The sequence below is a fragment of the Vigna angularis genome, chromosome 2 (assembly GCF_016808095.1).
Source record: "Vigna angularis cultivar LongXiaoDou No.4 chromosome 2, ASM1680809v1, whole genome shotgun sequence".
Lineage (NCBI taxonomy): Eukaryota > Viridiplantae > Streptophyta > Magnoliopsida > Fabales > Fabaceae > Vigna > Vigna angularis.
This window is the reverse complement of record NC_068971.1, coordinates 43,066,580-43,093,474: the sequence shown is the minus strand read 5'-3', so window position 1 is coordinate 43,093,474 and position 26,895 is coordinate 43,066,580. Positions and strand designations below refer to the sequence as shown.

The 26,895-nt window shown below is 29.6% G+C and overlaps 1 protein-coding gene across 1 annotated transcript; it reads right to left on the bottom strand.

Annotated features, from left to right (window-relative positions):
- Positions 1–10,078: 10,078 nt before the first annotated feature.
- Positions 10,079–14,382, bottom strand: LOC108322978 (cation/H(+) antiporter 20). Its single transcript, XM_017555296.2, has 4 exons — positions 14,138–14,382; positions 12,960–13,976; positions 10,653–11,594; positions 10,079–10,540 (listed from the first exon to the last, which is right to left on the bottom strand). The coding sequence occupies exons 1-4, from the start codon at positions 14,315–14,317 to the stop codon at positions 10,142–10,144; spliced, it is 2,538 nt and encodes an 845-aa protein (XP_017410785.1). The 5' UTR covers positions 14,318–14,382; the 3' UTR covers positions 10,079–10,141.
- Positions 14,383–26,895: the final 12,513 nt, after the last annotated feature.

Sequence of the window (26,895 nt, the reverse complement as noted above, 5' to 3'; positions counted from 1 at the left end):
TTTTGTGGTTTTACTTGCGCTACATTGAAGACGTGGTTCTTGTTTGTTATTTCCACATAATTTGTCACGATCCCACGTGTTTATTGCATGGTTGATTCTGCATACATATTCAAAATATGTATTATGAAGATTTATTCATAAAAATAGTGAGATGTTACGATATATGTTAGGAAAACTTTCTTTTAACAATTTCTTTTAGAATTTTTTGACAACTGCATATGTGACAGTTTGTGATCGATTCGTTTTAAATATGTTGATCAATAAAACAATGATACATCATTAATTGTCAAAAAAATTGTTATAAGAAATTGTTAAAATATCTGAATCCTATACGTTATCATGTTACAGTCTCTCGTCTCTGTAGGTTTCTTTTATTAATTTTAAACAGTAGAAAATAATTTTAGGTACTACTTTTCTCCTAATTATTTTTTTGGCGTGATGAAATCAGTTTTGTTTTATTAAGAATTTGTTACGGTAATAATGAAAATCCATATTTCGTCCAATAATCTATCATTCACGTATCAGTTATATATTTATTATAATTTATTATTTATTGTTATTTATTACGAATTATTTTATTATTATTTATTATATTATTTTACATAATTTGTTATTTATATTTAGTATGATTTACTACTATTTATATTTATTATCATTTGTGTTTATTAATGTAACACCTCAATTAAGTAGGTCATCTATTAGTTAACGTATTACAAATTTAGTATTTAGTATAATCAAACTTAGAAGTATATAATATTTATTTAAAGTCTTTTATACGAAATCATAATTTAAAACTTTTATACATATAAATTTTCATAAATAAGGAAGATCTATATAATAAAATTTATGTATCCAAGTTACAAATTCAACCTTGAGTGTTATTATTGGTTCTCACCTTTTTTACTTCTATTATTTTTTTCTCATGTATAATTTATGATCGTACTAAATCATATAATATTATCATCATCAACATAATTTAATAATTTACATCATATCAAATCATTGATACAAAAATATTTATAAATTCACCAATTCCTCTTTATCATATTTTATAAAGTTTGAATAAATTTTGTATTAACTAAGAAGAATAAATGAATTTTATTAATCAATGTTCACAAAAAATTATTCATATAAATCTAATCATTTGTTAAGATGTTGATATGAATTAGATTCAACTTTTGAAATACTTATGTATTGAGTTGAATACTTGTGTAAGTCTTGCACTTATCATGTAATCTTATAATGGATTATATGATAGTAATGCTTTAGCTAGGATAAGCCAAATGTAGAAGCAATCAAGCCATGGTGTTCACGGTTTCAATGAAGTAATGATGTGCGAAATTTGTGGTGGTGTTGAAGGTGGATTGTGTCACGATTTTGGTGGCTTGTATGGTGAAGGATGAAGTGTCTAAGGATTCTCTAAAAGAGGTTGGACCAATTCTTGGAGGAAGGTAAATAGAGGAGGTCACTTGGGTTGCTCTAGTGTAGGGTGACCTTAAAAGAGTAGTATGACACAAAAAAGACAGCATAACTTTACTCTAAATTAAAGGTGATTACATGATGGAGAACACATATAGGCTAAGGTGTCTCAAGATGGGTATAAACTTTAACTTAAAAGAGCCACCTTGGTTGGCTTGGAGAGCAATGAGAAATCCTCTCCAATAGGAGGGAGACAAGTGACAAAAATCCTCCCAAACGAGAGATTGACATGTAGTCACTATCTATAGAAAAACTCTTCATTCCTATATTGACACATGACCACTATCTAGGAGGAAAACTTTCCAATGGAAAGCTTCCACATGCCTTAAACAAAATCTCGCTATCCTTCAAGCTTAGCTAAAATGTTGACTCCTTAGTTAACACACCCATTTTGGACGTTCAAGCATAGTCAACTTTGGGCCTTGGCCCTTTGTTGACTTGTTTGGTCAATAGCTCTGGCTCTATTTAGTCTAGTAGATTGTGACAAAATAACCCTGAACCCTGACTCTATTTATGTCTAACTTACCATGACAAAGTTAGCTTTTAAGGTCACAACACTATTTTATACCGATCTTAACCTGATTCAATTTTCACTCCTAAACTTTATTCTGTATATAAATATGTGAGTTTAATAAATTAGAATAACTCAATTCTTTGGAGTTAAACTCAGTGTAGACACATCTATTTAATATGTCATTCTTCCTTAAAAGTGATTATATATACATCATTCATAATTATAACATTCAAGATATTGTCTTAATATATATTCAACATTCATAATTGATAATCATCCAACCATAAAGTTTTTCAATTCTTATTTTTTTTTTTTAACAACCTATAATCAAGCTTTGGTTTATATTCCCCACGTTTAAATCCTCATGTCACACCTCTTACAACAATTGAATCTTTATTTATTATAATTTTTTTATCGTTGTACAATAATTATTAAATTATTCTCATTATTTTGTTTGCCATAAATATTAATAAATATTGATAACAAGCACTATAAATAAATAATTAAAATCAGTACATGATTGGAGATATAAAAATGATGTTAGAGACATGAATAAAATAAATAGGAAAATAAATATAATTAAATAAAATGGAGGTTAGGAAAACTTTATTGAATAAAATAAATATAAGTATAAATAAATGAAAATGAGATTATGTAAGAACAGCTTTTTAAATAAAATAGATATACATATAAATAAATTAAAATGAAGTTATGGATTTTTCACTAAATAAAATATAAATATAATGAGAATGAGGTTATCGACACTTCCCAAATAAAATAAATTTTATTAATAATTAAATAAAAATGAGGTTAACACCTTACTTAATAAAATAAATATATATAATTAAATATGAGACTATGAACATTTTACTAATAAAATATAAAATAAATAAGGATAATAAAAATAAATAATAAAAAATGCAGTTAAGATCACCTCAATAAATAAAATAGATATGAATATAAATATAAATAAATAAAATATATATTGTTTTTGTACTACAATATAATCATTTTTTACCGACGATTATTTATCAACGGATCACGATTCTTCGGCAAATGTGAATAACCGACGAATTTATCGATGGATACATGTTTTGTATTTATTGAGGGAACATTTTATTGATAAGTTATTCATGTTTTAACTTACCGATGGATAATCATTCGTCGATGTTCTTCAATGAAATAAGGTAAAATTTCCTCTTTTCCCTTTTTCTTTACTTTTCTCTTCCCCATTTTCAGACCTAGGCGAATTTCGGTGTGCTCTGACCTCCATTGCGGCACACATCCTCTACAATTGATTTTGCTTTTCCCTTCACCTTTATTGCTTTTGTCTTCCCCAATCTTCATTGTCCTAGGTCGTCCCAACCTCTAATCGTAGTTTAATGTTTCTGTGAGGTGGTCATAGTTGATGTCATCGTGAGGAGGGCGTTGACATGAGAGAAGGGTTGGTGGATCATGGTTTGTGGTGTGATTGAGGTATATTGGTTGACGGACGTTGCGAGGAGCTTGGAAGGTCAGTTTTCCAACGCTGTTGTGGTGAACGAAGGTTGTTGGTGTTGAGTCTGTCGTTGTTGAGGAATTCTAAAGAGAGGTTGTGGAGGTAGAGTTTTGGTGCAATAGAGCTCTTCAATGGAAGAGCTCTTATATCATCATAGAAGTGTCTCTATAATGGTTTATGACACATAGCCTCCATAGTTGCACTTATGAGCAGGGATATCCAAACAATGAAATGTAATAGACATCAACAATCAAAAGAAGATGAAATTGAATAACTTTGTTCTGTATTATATGAAAGTTGTACATTTGTATAAAAAAAAGAAATATATATATATATATATATATATATATATATATATATATATATATATATATATATATATATATATATATATATATATATATATATATGTATGTATGAAAGAGAAAAGGGTGACAAGAGTAAATAGAAAACAATAAAGGAGAGAAGTTAGTTAGAATTAGAATTATGAATTCGGACAAAATTGGATAATGAAGAGGAACTCAAAATTATTCAATAATTCACATTTAGTCATAAAGTGTAATTTATTGTACTATGAAGGGTGTAAAGTATAAGAGAGAGAAAAACAAAGGATAGAAAATGTCTTGCCAAAAGAGGTTCCGATAATGTTAAGTTAGAATATCAATATTTATGCGTTTTTTTAATTTTCCTATTTATAATTGGCTATTAAGTTTATAGTTAAGTTTTTAGACTGCGATGAATAATCCCTCGTTTACTTAGTTTGTTGATTTTTAATAAGAGAAATGTCTTTAATAAAGTCATGCAATCAGTTTGGTTTCCTTTTATGATTAGCATTTAATTAATGAAAAGGGGTTTGCTTGATTATAGAAAATATCAAAAGGGAGGTTCTGTTCTACATAATTACTCCTTTGCAGCCCATTTTGTGTTTTTGAAATATGGTAATTCAACTATAGAGTTAAATATTGATAAAAAAAAATGTGTAAAGATTATTAGTCGGATTATAAATATGTTTATTGATACACAGTTCCCTAATCTTAAATGTAGGCAACGAAACTGCGAACCAAGTTGATAATATGTGTATAAGTTTACAACCCCAACAGTAGTAGTCAAACCATAAAAAGATTATTTGACACTATTTTGATTATCATTTAATAATTTTTATAGGAGTAAAATGATTTTAACAAAAGTTAATTTTTGTATTTCTAAGAAAGAGAGAGTGAATAATAGTAAACAATAGAATTAAATCACAGTAAAAAAAAATTGTGGTGTCAAAATAACAATGTCCAACCATAAATGTGTATATCATTATACAATTTCTAACATTAAAAGTAGAAAAAAAAATTATCAATTATGATGACAATATATCTATCATCACATAATCTCATAATAGAAAAAATAAAGGTACTAATTTAGTTAACAATATCTATTGTTAGTAAAAATTAAACATAGGAAGGGATATTATGAAGCATAAAATAAATAAACGAGTTAAAGATGTACATATTTGGCTGAATAAATAAAATTTATTCTAGCAAAATGATGAGAAAATGGAGAGCTGATATAGATATAATCATGATAAAGTCTGTAACATGTAAGAGATATTAATCAAAGCATTCATTAGGAACTGTACTATGTGTTATTTATAGACGTGTATTATTTATAGATCACAGTAAATTGATTGTCTTGTTCTTTAATTTGGGTTTATGCATGTGCATTTCTTCATGGATCATATATCTTAATAATTTTTTTTAATAAATTTTTATAATAGACTATGTGTTAATATTTTATATTTTATTGATTTAAACATTTTAAATAAACTAACATAAATTACCTGTAGACGGTTTGAAAAAGAAAAAATGTTAAAAAAACTTTTTCTGTATTTAAAGACCACTTTCACGTTTCTTTATAAGAGTTCCGACTGGCATATAACTTCACACCTATCCTTCCAGAGAAGTAAATAATAGAATATGAATAGACTGTAGTAACTGGTTTCGACATCCTAACTTATAACTGAATCTTGTCTACTTTCGAAAGTTCAGAATGGCAATGCTATATTCGTTGAATAAATATATAAGAGTAAAATAATCATAAAAAAATAAATTTTTATATTTTAAAGAAAAGGAGTAAAAGATAAGAAAAAATGGTATCAATGTAAAAATTTTCAAAATTTTGTATACGTATTACATCAAAAAGTTATGTTTTATTTTTTGTTTTCCATGTAAAGAGTGGTGGTACATGAAACTTCATTTGTCACAAAAAATAAAATTCTAACATCTTTCAGGAATTGATTTCATAAATTTTAAAAAAATAACGATTTATCTATAACAAACTCTAAAACATAATATCTTATTTAATGATAAGGAGAGAGTACAATTTATATATACAGATATTTAAAATAATATAAAAACGGAATATAAATATAAAAACAGAATATAAATATATGAACATAAATGTACATATACGAAAAGAAAATTAAATCCAATATCTCTCTCAAGCTGTAGCATATATATCCTTAATGCTCAGTTTGGACAACAAAGATTGACATTGTGCTGGGTGCAAAGTTTTAGTATGAATGTTTGCAAGTTGTGCTGAAGTAGAAATGGGGAGGAGCTTAAACACCAGCTTGAACTTTATCCCTTATGAGATTTGTCCTCTCATGCATGGCTGGATTCTATGCAATTTGTATAGCAGATTGATTGTCACAAAACAGAGGAACTAGTTGTGGTAGAGGCTGTTTCAAATCATAGAGCAAATACATAAGTCATTGAAGGTAGAAAAAGAAGGTTTAGATTGAGAAACTTGTGCCGCCATGACTAGAGGTTGAGGAAGAATTCCTGATTGTAATTGTCGCTCATGTTGAATTATCATCGAAAATTTTTTGGGTAAAGAAGAGAAGGGATCCATGAGAAGGATCTGAGAGCGGACAACAGAGTAATTATCATTCAAGCCTCTAAGAAAACAAAGAACACAATCATTTTCACGGTATTCCTTCATTGTCTTAGAAACAACACAACAAATAGCAAAAGATTGACATTTAGGAATTGGGCAAAAATTGCAAAGTTCATCCCAAAGAATCTTCATTTTAATGTAATATGCAGTAACACTTAGGTCAGATTAATGCATTGAATAAAGATCTTGATGCAATTGTGAAATTTGAACAGAATCACCTTGGGAGAAACTATCTTTGAGATACTTCCATGTCACAGCTGTAGAGTCATCCTAGATAATACTTGTAGCAATCTCATGAGAAACAAAATGATTGATGCAAGATAAAACCAGATTATTGCAATACTTCCATGCGAGAAATATGGGATCTGTATCAGCTGGACAAGGAATGGAACCATCAACAAAATCAAATTTATTCTTCATTTGTAGTGTCATAGACATTGAGCGAGCTCATAATTGTGACCTTCAAGAATCGGAGAAACAAGCACCAGTGAAGGATTCTCGTTAGAGTGAATGTAATAGTCGTGTGTTGTATCTTGCAATGATGCGAGAGTAACAGAGGAAGTAACCATAAAAGGAGAAGAACAAAAGGTAAAAGATAAAGATCTGGACAAAAACAATGAAAATTGTATATCTTATTCAATATTTATATATACATATGTTTAAAATAATATAATATATAATATAAATATAAAAATAGAATATAAATATATGAACAGAAAAAAATTAAATCCAATAAAAATAATGATTTATCTATAACAAACTCTAAAAGAGATATTAGAATTAAAATCTTTTAATAAATAAAAAAACAATTAACTTATTGTATGATTCACTGTCTATTGTTTGTCTTTCATGTTATATTTATTTTTTTGAATATTTTCTTATCTTTTATTTTTTTATTTACTATTAGTTATGATATATTATATGTTATATGTTATATGTTATATATTTTTTATGATTTACCATTTAGCATTTACTATTTATTATTTACTCTTCTTCTGTATTTACTATTTATTGTTTTCTGGTATTGTTTATTATAATTTACCATTATTTTTTATAATTTATAATTTACTCTATTATTTATTGTCTCTTATTTATCTTTTATTATTTAATATTTTTATTTAATTATTTTTGTTATTAAATGTTAAGTATAGATGTAGATACATTCAGTTACTATTTATATCAAATAGATTAAAATCTCTATAAACAGAAACTAAGGATTATTCCATATTTAACATAGAAAATAGTTATATATTTCAAGTGTTTTAAATTTACCATGACTCATGTTATTAGGGTTTTCATTTCTAAGATATACTAAAAAGGATCAGGTTATAAAAACTAATAAGATAAATGAATTATTTAGAATTTTTAATAGATATTTATTGTTGAATATTATTTTGTTAATTAAATATATGATAAGGAGTCAATAAATGTTTGAGATGGTTGAATTAATTATAGTGGTAATATGATGAATTAATATGTAATTGAATTTTTCACTAAAAGAATAAAACTATTGACCAGCAAAATTTCTCGGTAATCATCTAAAATAAAAATTACACCCTATCTAAAATTAATGGGTAAAATATTTATTAATAAATTTTATTAAAAAATAAAATCAATAGTTACTAACGAAAAAAAAATAATAAAACTTTTATGTAAGATTTTGTTCTTTTCTCCCTCTTTTTTCTTTCTTTTTTTAATTTTTTTTCTTTTTCTTCTTCTTCTTCACTCTCTTTCTCCTTTAAAAACAATGACTCAGGGTGGTTACTAACAACTCCTTCCCTTCATGTTCTTCTATTGTTGTTACCATGACCTTCATTATTGTTTCATCGTTGCACTGTTACTGTTTACCTCTTTTTCTTTCTTCTTGTCTTCCTCCTTTTTTTTATTTTTTTCTTTTCTTCTTTTTACTTTTCTACAATTAATTTTTAAATATATAGACAAATTTAGAAAAAATACAATTACTAATGAATTTAAAAAAATATTATTAACAGATCTAGTGATAAAAGCGAAAATTTAATACTATTTTATTGATGAAATTTATTGATTGAAAATTATAATTTACCATTTTATCAAACTAATCTATTATCAATAAAAATTATTTTTTTATCTCATAGTTATGCTCATTTCATGGAAGGAAGAAAAATGTGATTAGCATGTTCAAAGAGAGTGAGAATTCTCAAAGTCATTGGAAAAGGAAGATATATGGGTTTCTCCAACTCATGACAGCTACAAGTTACAAAGTCAAATCGTCTTCAAGGCACATTATTGTTCACCATCACTTCTATGACCTCATCACAAAATAATATTCAAGCCTCATAAATTAAAATTACATTAATAAAACATTATAAAATAATAGCACATAATATATGAAAACCATAATATTTTGGGGATAGAACTAGATTAATATGGTTGCTTTTATATTGGTTATAATATAATGACTACATTTGTTTAGTTACATTTTCATAAATTTAAAATTTTCATAAATTATGATGGTAGTAATGTAAAATATCTTACTATGGAAAGGTTTGTTTAGTTACATTTTAACTTTCTGTGTTTTGATCTTTTAATTAAATTTAAAATTAGCAAGTTTGTTAAGAAGAGTACTTTAAATTTAATTTAATTTTATAAAATTATATTGAAAGATAAAGAACTGAGTGCTGTTAGAGTTTCTTAAGAAATGCAACACTGAATAAATGATTGCTTTTCATAGAGATAACATAAATGTTCTTACAAGTCTAGACATGTTGATTTTTATGTCTTATGTTTGATCTTATTGTTTTAAGTTCAAATTGATTTCGGGTGAAAATATTAAAAAGTGTTTGTTAAGACACTTAGACAATCAAGTTAATAGTTGTCATTAGATAAATACAATAAAAAATTAAAATTTTTTATCTCTTAAACAATGCCTAATTATATATTCTTAATTATCTTACTAGGAGCAACCTTTCTTTACATTTACTTTACATATAGAAGTCTCATTGATAATCAAAAATAACTTTCATAAGTCCTATATAGTATTGACCTACTTGATCAAGTGTGATTTATTTATTTAACTTCTTTTGAATTTATTAAATTAGTTTTATAATCACATACATTCATATAACATCAAAATTTAATGTGATTTAAATAATAATTGATTTATGAAGTATTAATTATTGTGTAATATCGATACGACGAAGATAATATTTTTTACAATATAAAAAAATGAATACAATTTAAAATTTGACATATTATATATATATATATATATATATATATATATATATATATATATATATATATATATATATATATATATATATATATATATATATATATATATATATATATTAAATCTAACCAGAATTCAACCATTCAAACACATCTTTAATCGATCACAATGTATGCATGAAAATCAAAATTTAGTGACCACATCACTTTCATATCTAAATCATTTATCAAAATCATAAATAGCATTCAAACATATCTTGATCAAAATTCAGTGACCACATCACTTTCATATCTATGTCGTTTATAAAAAAAATAGTTATATCAAAATCATAAATAGCATTCAAACATATCTTAAACTTTACTTTTATTTACTTTTTCTCTTAAATTCACTCTCCAAAATTTATCTTAAAAAACAAACAAGTCAAAACGACTAAGAGAGAATGTTTAAGTATTTTCAAATTTGTATATTTTCGTACAAATAATGAAAATATATATTACACTGCATTGTCATTGCCAATTGAAATTCCCACTCCATGAGAAGAATAAGCAGTATTGACAGTGCCATACTCATCATGGACCTTGCATACAGGAGCATCATCTACCAATGTCACATCGTGTTGTTGAATAACCAATACAGATGACAAAACCTCATGTTCTGATGAAGATAAAACATCTCCAATAGGACCTAACTCAGCATGTTCTGGTTTTCTTTCTGCTAAACCAGCCACCATATTCGATGGGAATCGACCTTTTCCAACAATTATCAGATCATAATCCCCACTTTTTCCTATTATCAATACGTCTTCCACAACGTCCTCACTAAACTTCTCAACGTATTCCACCATGTCATTCAACTTGCTTTGAAACTGCTTAATTGCCTCCTCATCCAACTCCTGTAATGTCAAGTACATAAGCAATAAAGAAGATAAATGTTAATTATGAAGGATATTAAGAATGTTATTCTAAAATATTTGGTAATCTAAATGTATAGCATGAGCCCGTTACCTTTTCTTGCTGGCGATTCATTTTGGCAGTGGAGAAGCTGTAACTATCGTCTTTGTTTTTGTCAGGTGAGAAGTTTAACACAATGTTATTATCATCCAACACACCCTTTTCCATAAACCTTACAACACGTATTTTAACTGTTGGGTGTTCAAGCATCTTCTTACCCAACTCTAGAGCCTCACGATCATCTGGGCCACCGAAGAAGATGATGCACACTCGTTGATAAACAATGGAATCTGGGATTGGAGTTTCAGGCAAATTTCCATATCCACGATCCACAAGCACGACCACTGAACAAGGTGCATTCTTAAGTACCTTTTGGTTGACCACTCTCCATTCGTGGCCTGCATTTTCTTCCACTTGATATTTCTCGTTGTCCCCATTCACTTCTGTTCTCCACTGTTTGTGGAAGGGCAAAATAATCATGGTGACCATTTTCTCCTCCGCCACGTGGCATATGTCCTCGTGCATGGTGGAGAGAGAAGAAATAGTAGTTGTGGACCGAACCATGACTCGACCTAGTTGAGTGTAGGCTTGAAAGGCTCCTGCAATTCGGTCATGCCACTGGTCACGATGAGAGCGGTTGAAGAAGGGGAAACCATTTCTACGAGCACGATGAACCATGATGATAGAGGATGAGCGTTCTGTGAGCTCAACAAGGTGCATCATGAACAACTTTATCAAGGACTTTTTTGTGCTTCGAGTTGATTCAATCAAATTGATGACAGAAGGGATATTGCTTGGCCCATGGAGACAGGCCAAGACTCTGAGCTTCTCAACCATTTCCTTCCCAGACCCCAAAGAATCGTCACCGAGCTTTCGCCGGGCTTTCACTGAGTTTCCTCGAGCTGGTTTGTAGATTGCCATTACTATCGGTGTTGTGATGAAGGTGGTGAACAGAGCCATAAGAACTAAGATTGCAAACATTTCATCATTTAAAACCTGAAATCTCAAAATGAAATCACGTCCTTGTCATTAAAGTGGATAATGAAGTACAACTCAAAACTATTATACAATTTATTAAATTATAATAACAAGGTATCATCATAATTTATTAATATATCATTTTGAAAGCTAGGAGTGGCAATGCTATATTTGTTTTGAGTTGTCGTTGTACCCAAGGAACCATATAAGGTCATAAATGCTAATAGAGGTATAGATACCATATTCTTTTGGGCACGCGGGGAATCAATATAAAGTCTTTCTTCACCAGATCATCGTATAGGGAATCAACGAAAAAAAGTTTAAAAGTAAATGACTTGCAAATTTGGACCAGTCACAGTTTTGATCAAACTTCCCATCTTATACGACTTGGACTTGGCTAATCAACCATAACTCTACAACAAAACTGTGACGACAGCAATAGAATACATTTCGGGATTGAACTTAACCATGTTTTGAAATATTTTACAAGTTCGTATCATTTTCCTCACCTATTAACCCATACGTGAAAAAGTCAAACAACTTGCTTGTACACAAGGGGTGGCTATTCAAGTGAAAGAATTTGGTATGCCTACAAGAATTTGCTTCTATTTCATGCGTATATAATCATCTTTCTATTAGACTAAAATAATGTTTAGTCATGATTCAATCTATAAACCAAAGATTCACTCATCATCGTTCTCATTAAAAGAGACATGTGATAAAACAAATAATAATAAAAGACACACATTTATATTTATTTAACACATTTTATAAAAATAAAATAATTATTAAAATTCAATTTTTATATTTTTAAGAGAATAAAAATAAAACAAAAAAAATGTAAAAAATTTGTGTATTAATTAAAAAAAAAAACTAAACATTCTTGTTCACAATGTTATTGCATGGTTTTGTAGGGGCAATGGTATTTTATTCGGCCACGTACGTGGTATTTAGTCAACAGCCTCCCACGAAATGGACGAAGTACTCATGTTTGAAAATTTTATATATATTATATGTCAATTGGTATAACTTTTAAGGGATATATAATTTATGAGAAGATGATGATATATTAACAACTGTTTTTAACAATTTTTTATAATAGAAAATGTATCACTGTTTAATTTGGTTCGTATATTTGAAACAAATTAATCACGAACTATCACGTAAACTGGTTTTTATATTTGAAAACGGACCAATTATGAATTAACCTGTAAGCGTGGTTGTAAAAAAATTGTAAAATAAGTTGTTAAGAAAGTAAAAGATCTCTCCTAACGTGACAAATTTAAAATTCTGATCGAAAGACGAGTTGATATTTATTACGAAAACATGAGTATGGAGAAAGATTAGTGTATGTGAACATGAGTATATGTAAAAGAAAGTTACCTTTTTTTCCTTTCCAATGTTGAGTACGATAAGCTCAACAAGGCCTTTGGTGTTCATGAGGACGCCAAGTGTGAGCGATTCTCTGGCGGGGATCATGCAGAACATGGCTACCACGAAGGTCCCAAGAATCTTCCCAGCACAAGCCGTGGCTATGACCAGAACCAGAAGACCCCACGCTGAAGCGCCACGTATGGTAGTTACATCGGTTTTCAAACCGCTAGAAGCAAAGTAGAGTGGGAGCAACAAACCTAAAACAAAATCCTCGATTCTCTCTGTTAGCTTCTTCGCGAAGTTTCCCTCCTTCGGAATCGTTAGCCCGAACACGAAGGCCCCGAATATGGAGTGAATCCCGATCAGGTCCGTCATAAACCCCGACACCAACACCCCCGCTAGCGTCAAACAAACATAAAACTCGTCAGCGGCGTCGTTTTCGCCCCTTCTAGCCACAACCTCCATCACCGGTCGGACAGCCACCATCATCAAAACCACGAACGCCAGCCCCGAGAGAAGAACCCACACCGATACCAGAGGACTCTTATGGGACCCACTGCCATTCCCCGCCAAAGCCACTGCCAACGCGAGCAGAATCCACGCGACCACATCATTGAACGCCGCCGCCGCCATCGCGGTCTCCCCCACTCGCGTGGTGAGGAGCTTCAGCTCTGCCAGGATGCGGGCCAGCACCGGGAATGCGGTGATGGAAAGCGCCACGCCCATGAAGACGATGAACTGCGCGAAGCCGGGTTCGTCTGCGCCTTCAACTGTTTTGCGGAGGATGATGGCGACGCCGATTCCGCAGACGAAAGGAAGAGAGATCCCCACGGCGGCGATGCTGAAGGCTCTTTTGCCGCTCCGACGAATGGAATGGAGATCGAGCTCCAAACCTACGAGGAATAGGAAAAAAAGAAGACCTATGCTTGCGACAGATTCCAGCGTTGGCGTGCCCCATGAAGGGAATATACGATGCAAATAACTTTTGCTTCTTCCCAGTACCGATGGGCCCAGCAAAACTCCACCCTTCAAAGATTAAGAAATAATATTAAAAGTAACCATATGGACAAAACAAAAGCTTAAATAATTACAAACTCTTTGAACTGTTGTGGAAGTCTTTCAACTATTGTGCATCAGCGCAGAGTTGTTTGATATTAATAATATAAATTGGAATGAGTGGGATATACCAGAATCTCAGCAATGACTTTGGGTTGTCGGAGAGGTTTGAGAAGTAAAGCGAGGGAGCGAGTGACGATGAGGACTAAGGTGATTTGAACTATTAGGAGTGGGAAGGCATAATCCAAAGGATTATCACCTTGCCACACTCCATTAGAAGATGTCTTGATGGATGTTATGTTCAACGGCATGGTTGATTGCCGTCACAGTTTCTACGTATACACTATCGTTGAAAGCTAGTTATATATTCAGAGCCTTTGTGCTACTGCCATGAGAACACTTTGACATTTGTGTGTATTTATAGATGAGGAATAGGGTGACAGGTTCTCTTCCGTTTGGATTAAAGTTCTGATGCCGTAGGTAGTTACGCTACTTCCTCTCTCTCTCTCTCTCAATCTGTTCAGATTCTTCCCTCCGCTATTATTCTGCGTGGGGTCATTGAAAAGTCAACGTGTTTGATTTTCATTTTGAATTTTAAATTAAACTGATACTATTGCAAATAAATGTTTTAATTAATAATAACTAGAACTTTTGTGTCGCGCATATTCATGTTAAAGACAAATGTATTATTTTCTTTATAGGAACAATTGAAATTCGGTTGTAATTTACATGTATCAGAATCGGATAAGGTTGACTTTTTTTTTTTCTGTCATCAAATATAATATTTAATATCGTGAGTTTTGTTAAACGGTTTTTTCTGGTCAGATCTTATCTATTTCGAGTTGGTTTAGTTTAGGAAAAATATACTTTGATACACATAACTTTTTTATATTCATTTGATATTATTTTTGTTTATTTTTTATTTTTTGAAAAGTTACAAGATTCATTAAAAGATCATTTTATCCTTGTTACATGTGTCAAATGAATATCAATGTGTGTCATACTATCCTTACTCTTAGTTTAGAACACTCTCAGATTGTTGGTGTAATGACGGATCGGGTTATTTTGCTTTGTCGTAAATGACTACTGGATTAGTTTGGTCTAGATGACTACCAGGCTATCAGTGCTATGAGTGTCGGGATGCTCTAATGTGGTATGAACGGATCAATCTAGTTGAGATGGCTATTGAGTTGGTTGACCAGGTTGAATTAAAAATCTTTAAAGACAAATGTAAAAACTTTCCTCATCACATTTGAGATGCACAAATATTGTGAATAAAATGATAGATATATACACCTACATGCATATATACATACGATGATTAATGAAAAAAAAAAACAATGAAAATTGGACAAGAACAAATAAAAAAACATTTGCATCTTGACATAGAAAGAGAAAGAGCTTCAGAATAAGTAAACCCTAAACAAACCTATGTGCGAAAAAAATAAGTTGAATTTTTGATGTATCGAGTTTACGTTGTATGTACATAAAACTTGTGTTTATGTTTGTCTTGTCGAGTTTGTCTCCTACCGAAATTGTTGAGGTTGTCCCTTTTGAAACTTGTCTCACTAAAAAAAAAATCGAATTTACCGACAACCATTATTAGTTAAAAATTGTAAAATATGTCATTGTCTTTTTATGGATTACCGACACACAAAATTGTATAGGTGTGTTGGTTGTAAGACTTACTCACAAATTTTATCCATCGATAATAATACACTATTATATATACTAGTAATTATCAATGATGAATTTATCAATAATTGACGACAAATATATATATATTAATTTATTTGCTTCTGTACATATTATTTGGTTACTTATATTTAAATTTTGGATTTGTGATATCTCATTAAAAAAGTAATTTTTATTTGATCTGTGTTATTATACTTCAAAGCTTTTTCTTGAATCCATTCTTATTTTCATGGCAGATTAAGATTTGTAAGAAAATTAAAACACATAAACATAAAATTCATTCATTCATACTAAATTACAAAACAAATTTCAACGAAGTTTTCATCACCATTCTTTAATTCCCTCCGACATCTTCGCCTCGTGTTTTAAATTAAAAACATTCGCACAAACCATTTCCACGTTGCAATTGTAAACCTAGAAAAATTAAAAAATAATACAAAGAATCATTTCTAACATCATTTACCTGCATAAACCATCACAAATCCATGTTCTTGACCAAAACTCAAATATTCAATCATCTCCATTTTTTTTTATCAACACCACTGTACAACATAATTGGTCTATCATTTGAAATTGGGTTTCATATCATTTAAATTTTATTTTTTTCAATAAAATTTAAATGAATGAATGAATTAATTAACACAAAAATTAAAAGAGTAATAAAATATAATAATTAATGATGAGAAAATATTATACTATAAAAAATGAAAATTGAGATAAATGTTTCCTTACAATTATAATCAGTTATTTTAATAAAGTTTAAATAAATTAATTAACACAAAAATTAAAAGAATAATAAAATATCACTAATTAATAATGAAAAAATCTTATACTATAATAGAAATAAAATTTAAGATAAATTTTTTCCTATAAGTAAATTTATTTTTATCATTAAAATTTAAATAAATTAATTAATGAATTAACTCAAAAATTAAAAGTAAGAAAAAATTAATAATTAATTATAAGAAAAATCTTATACTATAACAGAAAATAAATTTGGGATAAAAGTTTCCTTTCAGTTAAATTAGTTCTATTAATAAATTAATTAATTAACTAACCCAAAATTTAAAAGAGTAAGAAAATATCAATAATTAATTGATAAAAAAATATTATACTATAAGTTGAAATAAATGTTTCTTTACTGTTAAAATTTGTTTTATCAATTACATTTAAATGAAATAAATAATTAATTAATTGTGAGAAAAATATTATATTATAATTTTGGATAAATGTTTACTTACAGTTAAAATTAATTTTATCAATAAAATTTAATTCAATTAGAAAAGTAGTAAAATATTACCAATTAAATTTAAATAATTATTATACTATATAAAGATTTTGCTATAAATATTTTTCTATAATTAAAATTATTTTCATCAATAAAATTTAAATAAATAACCCAAAAAATATAAACTTATAATTAATTATGAATTGAATATTATACTATAAAAGAAAGAAATTTTGGAATAAATGTTTTTCTATAATTTAAATTGTTTTTATTATTAAAATTGAATAATTGAATTAATTAATTAATTAATACAAAAAATAAAAAAGTAATAAAATTCATATAATTAATGGTAAAAAATTTATATTATAATTAAAAATACTAACAATACTTTTGGTAATAAATTATTATTTGTTTTTATAGACATTTTATATTAAACTTTTTTTAGGTAAATAAAATGTATATTATCAACAAATTTTGTTGTGAGTCTAATCTATTGGTAATTAAAATTTTAAAATCCAACAATTTATTTTCATTGATAAAGTTTTGTCAATAATTCTAAGAAATTTTGTACTGTTTTCATATTCCTACGAAACTTTTCTCCTCCCAAGTTTGTTGCTTGTCTTTTGTTAATTTGTGTCAACGTTTCTTATTCGAACTCGTTTACGTTTCTAACATTTGGATCAAAGTGAAGAACTTGACCAAGTTGCAAGCTGGCAGGATGGCGAAATCTCGATCACAAAACTAAAAATCCTCATTTATACTTTTGTTAGTTAGTTGCCCGAGTTTATGGTCTGCCATTCAACTTATGAGATGACTGTCTGGGTTGATGGCCAACCATTCAGATTGTAATTGTTGTTGACTTTGTGGTTGCTGGACGATTATACAATACAATTGCTTTTATTTTCAATTTCAATTTAGTTTATGAATTCATAAATGATTTTTGTATTGTGTTCAACAATTTACCAAAAAGAATTACAATAGTGGACATGCAAACAATATTTTAGAACATCTATATATCACTAAAAATTGTTAACTAAAGCTGCAAAAGAATGCACACAAAACATAACGCAATCTTGATCAAAGTCATTTCTTCAAAAAGGAATTTTTTTTCTATAAGTACTTTATGAAAGGTCAGAAGGAGATCTTCTATGGACATTGAAAAAAATGTACATGTTCAAGGTTAAGAGACAAAACTTGGGAATAAGTAAATAGTAAACAAACATATGTTATAAAGAATAGAGTACAAAATCTAGTGGGTTGAGCTTATGTTATATATAAGTCGAGCTTGTCTCAATGTTTGTCCTTTCGAGCTTGTATTTCACTGAGATTGTTGAGGTTGTCTCATTTCGAGCTTATGTAAACATTTTTCCTGTCGAGCTTACTACTTGTCTCTTATCGAGCTTGCATGTATGTCAAGCTTGTCTCTTGTCGATCTTGTTGCTTGTTCAATCAAAAGTATTTTATGTGTCCACAATTTTTCTTCATGAGCTTGTCTCCACTATAGAGCTTGTTGTTTGTCTCCTACCCAGCTTGTGTCTATGTTTCTCCCACCGAGCTCGTTTACACTTCTAGCGTTTAGGTTAAAGTGAAGAACTTGACCGGGCCACGAAGTGCCAGGCTCTGGGGATGAAAAGGTCTTGATCAGAAAGAAAAAAGGTATCGTTTACACTTCTTTTAGTTGGCCATCCGAGTTGATGATCTGTCGTCCAATCTTTTAGGTGATCGTCCGGGTTTATGGCCAGTTGTCTGGTATGTTAGTTGGTCGTCCAGGCTGTTAGTGATTGTCTGGGTTTGTGGGTTTCCGTCTGGTCAATTGGTTGATTGTCCAGGTTGTAAATGTCAATGGCTTTGTAGTTGACCAGACAATTATACAGCACAATTGCTTTGATTTTCAATTTGAATTTGGTTTATAAATTCATAAAAGATTTATATATTGTGGTCAACAACTTTCCAAAAAAAAATACAAAGGCAAACATGCAAACGATGCACATAAACCCTTCTGAACCTCTTCATATCATTTAAAATGGTTAACTACAACGGCAAAACAATGCACTCAAAAAAAATGTTGTCTTGATTAGAGTACTTTCTTCAAAAAATAAATTTTTTGAAAATTACTTTATGAAATGTCAGATGCAAATCTCATATAAGAAAAACATCTACATGTGCAAAAGAAAAAGAGTATAACTTCTAGTAAGTCGAGCTTATGTTATATATAGGTTGGGCTTGTCTCCATGTTTATCCTATCGAGCTTGTCTTCAAGCAAGCTTGTTGAGGTTGTCTCTTGGCGAGCTTGTTAAGATTGTCTCATGTTAAGCTTGTTGAGGTTGTCTCATGTTGAGCTTGTGTCAATGTTTCTCCTACCGAGCTTGCTACTTGTCTCTTTTGCGAGCTTTCTTGTTTGCCAAGCTTGTCTCTTACCGAGCTTACTGCTTCTCCAATCAAAAGTATTCTACATATCCATAATTTTGCTTCACGAGGTTGTCTCCTTTCGTGCTTGTCTTCATGTTTCCCCTGCTGAACTTGCTGCTTGTCTCCTATTCATCTTATGTCTGTTTCTTGGTCGAGCTTGTTTACGCTTCTAATGTTTGAGGTAAAGTGAAGAACTTGGTTGGGTCATGAGCTGTTGGGTTGACTTGATATCGAAATCTCAATCATAAAACAAAATAGCCTCGTTTACACTTTTATTAGCCACGTGTCCACATTATATGAAGCCACGTTGTTGAAAATAAAAGAGCCACATTTTTCAAAATGAAAGTGCCATGTTTTTTTCACTTATAGTTAAAGTTCCGCACAAAAGTGTTAGTTTTTTTGGTTGACCTTAAGAAAATACTTGTTTTTATTGTTAAGACAATATCATTTAAGCAAACCTCATTTTGAAGTTTAACATAACTATCTAACAAAATAGTGTTATCAAATAAGTCATTTAGGATAAACACGCTAAACGTTATATGTGTAAACGATATCCTAAATTCTAAACGTTACTCCAATCAGACATTGCCTAAATGCTACTACACGTATCATGCCTAAACGATTAAGAACGTTTAACGCTTTAAATGCATGTACTATATTGTACTCTATTGTCTATTGTGTTGTGCTCTCTTTTTCTATGTAGATAATTAAAGTACATAACTTTCAAAAGTTTTGCATTGAATCAAAAGAACTTAAAGAGATAGGAAGATATTCTGGGAATGTTTCTTTAATGTTTTATGTCTAACGCATCCATACAAGCAGTACAATTGCCTCTACAAGTAGCAACATAACATCTGATCTCGTACTTAGAGGCTACACACCCTATGTGAAACTCAATGCTTTGAGTAACAGATCTTTTCTAAAAAAATCTATATAAAGATTATTGCATAAAGAGAAGAAAACAAGAACAATATTTGTTATTACTCTTACGCTATCAACATTATCCCGCGCTTACATGTTTTCAATTATTCATTATATTGAAAATTTGTCCTCTCTACTAGAGTCATCATATGAACTTGTTTTTCAAAAACACTTTGTTGTTTTGTATATTCGGAAATGAATTAAAATGTTTGTTAGTTTAACTCAGTGGAGTTAAACGATCTAATCAGTTGGACTGGTGTAAAATCATGAGTAGTGAAACTCGTCTAAAAAGTTAGGTTAGTTTTGTAAAATTAGGAGTGGTCAAACTCGTTTGTAATCTTTTAAAGATTAGTGAAACTCTTTAAAAGTGCTTAAAAGAAAACTGGACATAACTCAGATTGAATTAAATCAGTGTAAAAATAAGTCTTCGTTCTTGTTTTCATTTTAAAATATTTACTCAAATCCTTATTTCAAGAGTTTACGCGTGTTTCAGTGATGAATTTAATTGTATTATTTATATGTCTCTCGAGTTATAAACATCATCTTATTTTGATATTAAGAAACAAAAGACTAAAAAGGAGGCAACTAAATTTCTTTTATTACAATATCTCCCAAGTTTTTAAAAATTATGATGACGAATTAAAAGATGCAAATAATTTTTTTATGAATAATATTTGTTCAAGAGATATAACACCGTCATCACTACAAAATAAAATTATATATCTTTTAAAATAACATACGTTATAATATATATATATATATATATATATATATATATATATATATATTACATTGTTTTAGAATTAATGTAATTCTAAAAAAATTATTACAGTTATAAAATTATTATCGCGTTTTATTTTATATTGCTATATAAAAAAGCAATGTAATATAGATGACGTAAAACACAAGTGCGCATTTTTTTTCCATTTTCGGTGACGAGACTTTTTTCCATTATTGGTGATTGTAATGACATGAGTTCGAATAATTCAAACTTCAATTGAGTTGAAAACTGTTGTATTAATTGAGTACAATTAATTAGAGCTGAGTAATACATATATCTTATCCAAACCAAACATGTGATGTACACATAGCAGTGAATTATTGCTCTATAAATGTTTTTTTTTTAGGTTTGGAAATCTTCATATAACTTATCTTCTTAGCTTATGAATTATATTTGAGCATGAATGAATGTGTAAAGCTCAATATGAGTTTTTATCTCTAACTGTTTTCATAATACTATTTATATTCTAAGTGATGTGGATAGATTGTTTACCAAGGAGGTGTGTAGAGATAAAATACATTGAATTTTAGTTAGACTTACATAAAGAATAATTGAAATTTATACTACTTGGCTCGCAATTTGGAAATCTTATAGTCAAAAGAATTTAATTTTTCTCATTACTAGATAATAAAAATAAATACTTTTTTGTTTACATGAAGGTCCGCGTGCAATATCTTTAGAGTCTAAATTCAATTATTTGTTTTTTGTCTTCCAAAAATCATCGGGGTGATATAAGATAAAATAGTAATTTTTGGATTTTACAAATATTTATAACCTCCTAAAATATATTATATTTTTAGTATGAATTGGAGTTTTAATTGATCGAGGGGATTGATTATTTTAAAGTAAGATAGTAACGTGCAGAGCTCAAAGTAGGGTTTTTCATAAAAAAGTGGATTAAATTATAGTGATGACATTGGTTGCGGGTGTGATAATGCATATGATGTTGCCATAAATTAAGGCATAATATGTGGTTGGTTGCTATGAAATGGTTGGAGAGTGAAGTATATGCGTCATATGGTTTGGTTGATGTGATAAAAAAGTACGAAGTATAGCTTAGTCAAATTATCTTCTAATAAACATTTGCTTATCATTTTTTCGTGTTTGAATAAATGCTTTAGAAAGGTTGACTTCTTTCACAGGAAAACATTTACAGGGAAATAGCGGGAAAATAAAACAAGTAGACTTATCTTATAATTTCTTTTACACAAATGTCCTCGATAAATAATTGAAAAAATAATATTATTTTTAATTAATACTTTTTATTTACTATTTACCATTGCATAATTTATAATTTATTATTTTACTCTTTAAAATATAATATTTATCATTTCTATTACACTATTTCTTTATTATGCACTGCTTATATAGTTACTATTTTCCATTTGTTATTTTTTTATCATTTACTATTATAATTTATAATTTATAATTTATTGTTTATTTTTAATTTTTTATTACTTACAGCTCATTATTTATTATTTATTGTTTATTATTACTATTAATAATTTATCAGTTACTATTTATCCTTTACTATTTAACATTTACTAATTATTATATATTATTTCAAGTTTATTATTTATTATTTAGTACTCATTATCTATTATTAATTGCTTATTCTTTGTAAGTTATTATTTATTATCTAATATTCGCCATTTACATTTATCATTTATGATTTAATATTTATTATTTATTATTAATAATTTAAAAATAGGTAGATATAAGTTATTATTTATTATATAATATTTTTTATTTATTATTTGGTAATTAATAATTACTATTTATGATATGTGATTATAATGGTATGATTTGATCATTTTTGTGTTATTTTTGTATTTAAATAGAGCATCGATGTTGAGGGTGTTCTGATGTTTCAGCTGTCTAAAGTTGTTATCAAAGGTGAAGGAAGCTAATTTCTAACTTTTGCCTATTGAGTTGTATATTTGTACTAAAAAATGTGAATTTTTGTGTTTTAAAACTATAAATTTATGGTTCTCTAAATTTATGATGATGAAATGAATGTTTTATCTATTAAGTTAATTAAGCATAATTATGTGTAATGTTTTGTGGTAGGAAAAAGCTTAGAAATTGATTAATGTATGGTTTAGAATGCCTACTTGAGAGTTGAATTGAGTAATAATTTGGGTTGAAGTTGTATAATGACCCTTTTGTAGTTAAGTAGATAGTTTGTAGTGTAGAATTATGAATATAAAATTTGATTTATGGTTATGTTCAGGATAATTGTAAAGATTCTTTTAAATAATTTTCTTTTACTTAATTATTCTACTTTATTGAGCGTGTCATATTTATTTATTTGATAGTGATTAGATTATTTAGATAGAATATTATATAATAACTTATTATAGAAGATTACAGAAGTTACCTATTGTTTTGTATTTTTTTTATGTTATCTTGTATAAATGAGTATTTTAACATATTTTCTTAAGTGTATATTACTTAAAAAAAAAGTGAGAATTAAAAAATGAATAATTATGTTTTGGTGTTGATAGTTTAAATTAAATGATATAGTTATGGATATGTTTCATGCAAATGTGATGATTTTAGAAAGATGTTTTGGATGTTCCTCAAACTTTGTTTGCGTTTTTTCCCTCACAATGACTGTGTGAATGCGTTTCATGTGTTTTCATTCTTCTTCTATCTTAATGTGTTTCCACTCTTTTTCCATCTCATAAATCATTTACCTAATCTCTTGGAAGGAACCAAACCTGTGATTTGCATGTTCAACACAGTTAATCCTTGAAAAAAGAGATCTACCCTCTTATGAGAGCTATAATATTCTTGAACATGATTTATATGACTATATCTCATCCAAAATAATATCAAGTCTTTCAAACTAAAATTACATTTCCAAAACTATTAGAATGAATATTTTTTGATAAAAAAAATTATTACAAAAATATAAAATTCACAAAAAATATTGATACCATTCAAATTTAAAATTTTATAATCAGAGATCTATAAATATTCTTAGATATATTATATCTTTTTAAAAGATAAAAAATATAATATATCTAACAAATATATTAAAATAAGTTTCCAATCCTCCGTTAAATATAATGGGATACAAAACCTCGAGTTCAAACTAAGTTACGGAGAAACACTAATATCTGAAATATTTAACTAAAATTTTGACCAAATCTTCATGGAGTAATAAAGTATTGAACTTTTTATCTTTACTCTTACCCTTAGTATTCTCAATTAATCCATTAAAAACAATATAAAAATAATATATAAAATTCCCAGAAAATAAAATCTATTAAGTAATGAAAATCTTTACAAAACCTCAATTTATAATCACCCATTAATTTATTCAATAATAAGATTAATTTTTATCTCTTAGATGTTGTATCAATAGGAATTTTTCACGTATCTCTATGAGAAAATTTTGAAGATGTAACTATTTATTTTTTTAACCAATCAAATTGCTATAATAAGACATTTTATCATTGTTAAATATAAAAATTTTAATCATTATCCGTGAGAAAAATCTATACATAATAAACAAAAAATAAAATAAAATGTTGATAAACTTTTAAAACAAATCAGAGATATTATACCGGATGATAAATTTTTTTATTAATGACCATACATTTTAATATTACAAATTACTTTTTTCCTGAAAAATACAATTTTTTTTATATTTCATGGTAATTATATATGTGATTAGCAATGATAATGAGTCAGGATAATGTCTATATATTATCTAATCTTTCTAAATTGCTTGTCTTAAGACTTAAGATGCACATTTTGGGCTCAAGATATAAAAGTTACATTCTCGATCTTTCAAAAGATAGGTGTTTGAGGTTTTCTTTAAGAGGGTTTGCACTTGTGGCCTAAGCCTCATGCTTTGGTACTCCAGTCCCTAAGATAACTTCTTTGAGAAGGGATCTTCATGGCTTAACATCAGGTTTAGTCTTTGAGGTTTCCCTTTGCAATGGATTTGTTTGTGTGGCTCAAACCCCAATTCTACTTAGCTACATCAGTGTAAATTTTGTCTAGAATTGCTTCAATCTCATCCATTTTTTTCTACTTTTACTCTTTGTTGATATCAAGAACTGCAAAAACAAACTAAATAAGAGGTAAATTAAGCATAATCTAAACAAACAAAAAAGAGAAGTGACAAATTATCTTAAAATTCACTTAAATTAGGCACTTATCAAAGGTTGAACGGTCATTCATGTTGAAGTCGTATGAGGCTGAAAAGAAGTTGAAAGAGGCTGAGATGCTAAGAGACCAACCGAGACCATGCGGAATAGACTGACAACCAACTTGTTGAAGCTAAAAGGGATTGATATTGAAGTCAAATGAGGCTAATAGAGATTGATCGAGACCATGCAGAATAGGTCGAACATTCATTCATGAAGTCGTATGAGGCTGAGAAGAAGAAGCTGAATTAGGCTCATACTAATTGACCAAGCACTAGTGCAGTTAGGGGAAACGACAACGGTTATTTTCGGTGATAGACATCGGTTCCTGAACCGAGACATATTCAGGCGAGGTAAAAAGTGGTTGACTTTATTCCTCGGTTAAGAACTAAAGTCGTATCTTCCCCTCTACTGCCTCGGTTGGAGCCTGAACCGAGTCAATATGGTCCTTTTTATTTGCTTTTCCAGTAACCTTATTGTGCAACTCTTCATCCCATTGCCGCAAGACACTAGTTGGACAAAAAACAAGGGTTCCAGCAGACGACCTTCCTTTTACATGCACTAACAAATTCATGTTTTTGTTTGAATTTATACAAGACAAATCCTGAGCCATATTAGATTCATTATTCAATAGGCCAGTCTCAAGAAGCTGATCATCATATGCATCCAGGTCCAAAGTTTCTAATTCACTTTTCTTTGCAATGTTGCATTTATTCACCAATGCAAGTCTTTCCTTTAATATTAAAGCAATGGTCGACACTGTTTTTCCAAGACCCTACAAGAGAATAAAGTGTAAATTTCTTGCAAGGAATTCATATAATTTATTGATAGTCAACTTATCATCTTAGATTACGAGTGCAAATTACGAGTGCAATGCACTGACCTGATCATCTGCAAGAATTCCTCTAGAACAGTACAAACTTGAAGTTTCCTTCTGAACCATCCATGATAAAGCAATTCTCTGAAGAAAAAAAACAACCATTTTAGTTGGGTGACTCAAACAGACAGAGTAAGAAATTCATTGTTATCCAACAAGCTACAATTAGAAGAAATTCATTGCAGAAGATTACAAACTTGAAGTTTCCTCCCTCATCCAGCGCTTCTCCACTTCCCCCTCCGCCATCCACGACCTCCTCTTCGGCCACGTTACCCACCTTCCCACCACACCCTCTGACGACTCTTCCTCCGTCGTCCTCACCCTCCTCGTCATCGTCACTGACTTCCTCTACTCCCCCTCCTTCCATGAATCCTCCGTCCTCGAGTGGTTCTCCGCTAGTCACAGATCTGCCCTCCGCCCCTCCATGGGCGCAGATCTGCCTTCCGTCACCTCCCTTCGTCGCCTCCTTCTAGCTTCCCCTCCCTTCGACAACGCGCCCTTCTCGCACGCGCACACGCACAAGTACCGCGCCTTCCAGTTCCACACCGAGGCCCAGTGGTTCGAGCCTCGTTCCCTCAACGTCGTCAACATCAACCCTACCTTTCGCGACCACTACAGTGCTTTCAGCTCGACCTCCGGCCTCCCTGCACTCGACTGTAGGCTCGTGGGTCCTTGATGGATTAAGTTGGCGACGAGAGGCTCACTCGGATGTTTCAGGCCGCCAATGACCAAAGGGAGCTCGACGGGTACGTTGAGGGGTTTGAGGTTCGACAGTTGAGCAGAATGGTCGGGTCTGATGTTAGGAGCACCAAGGG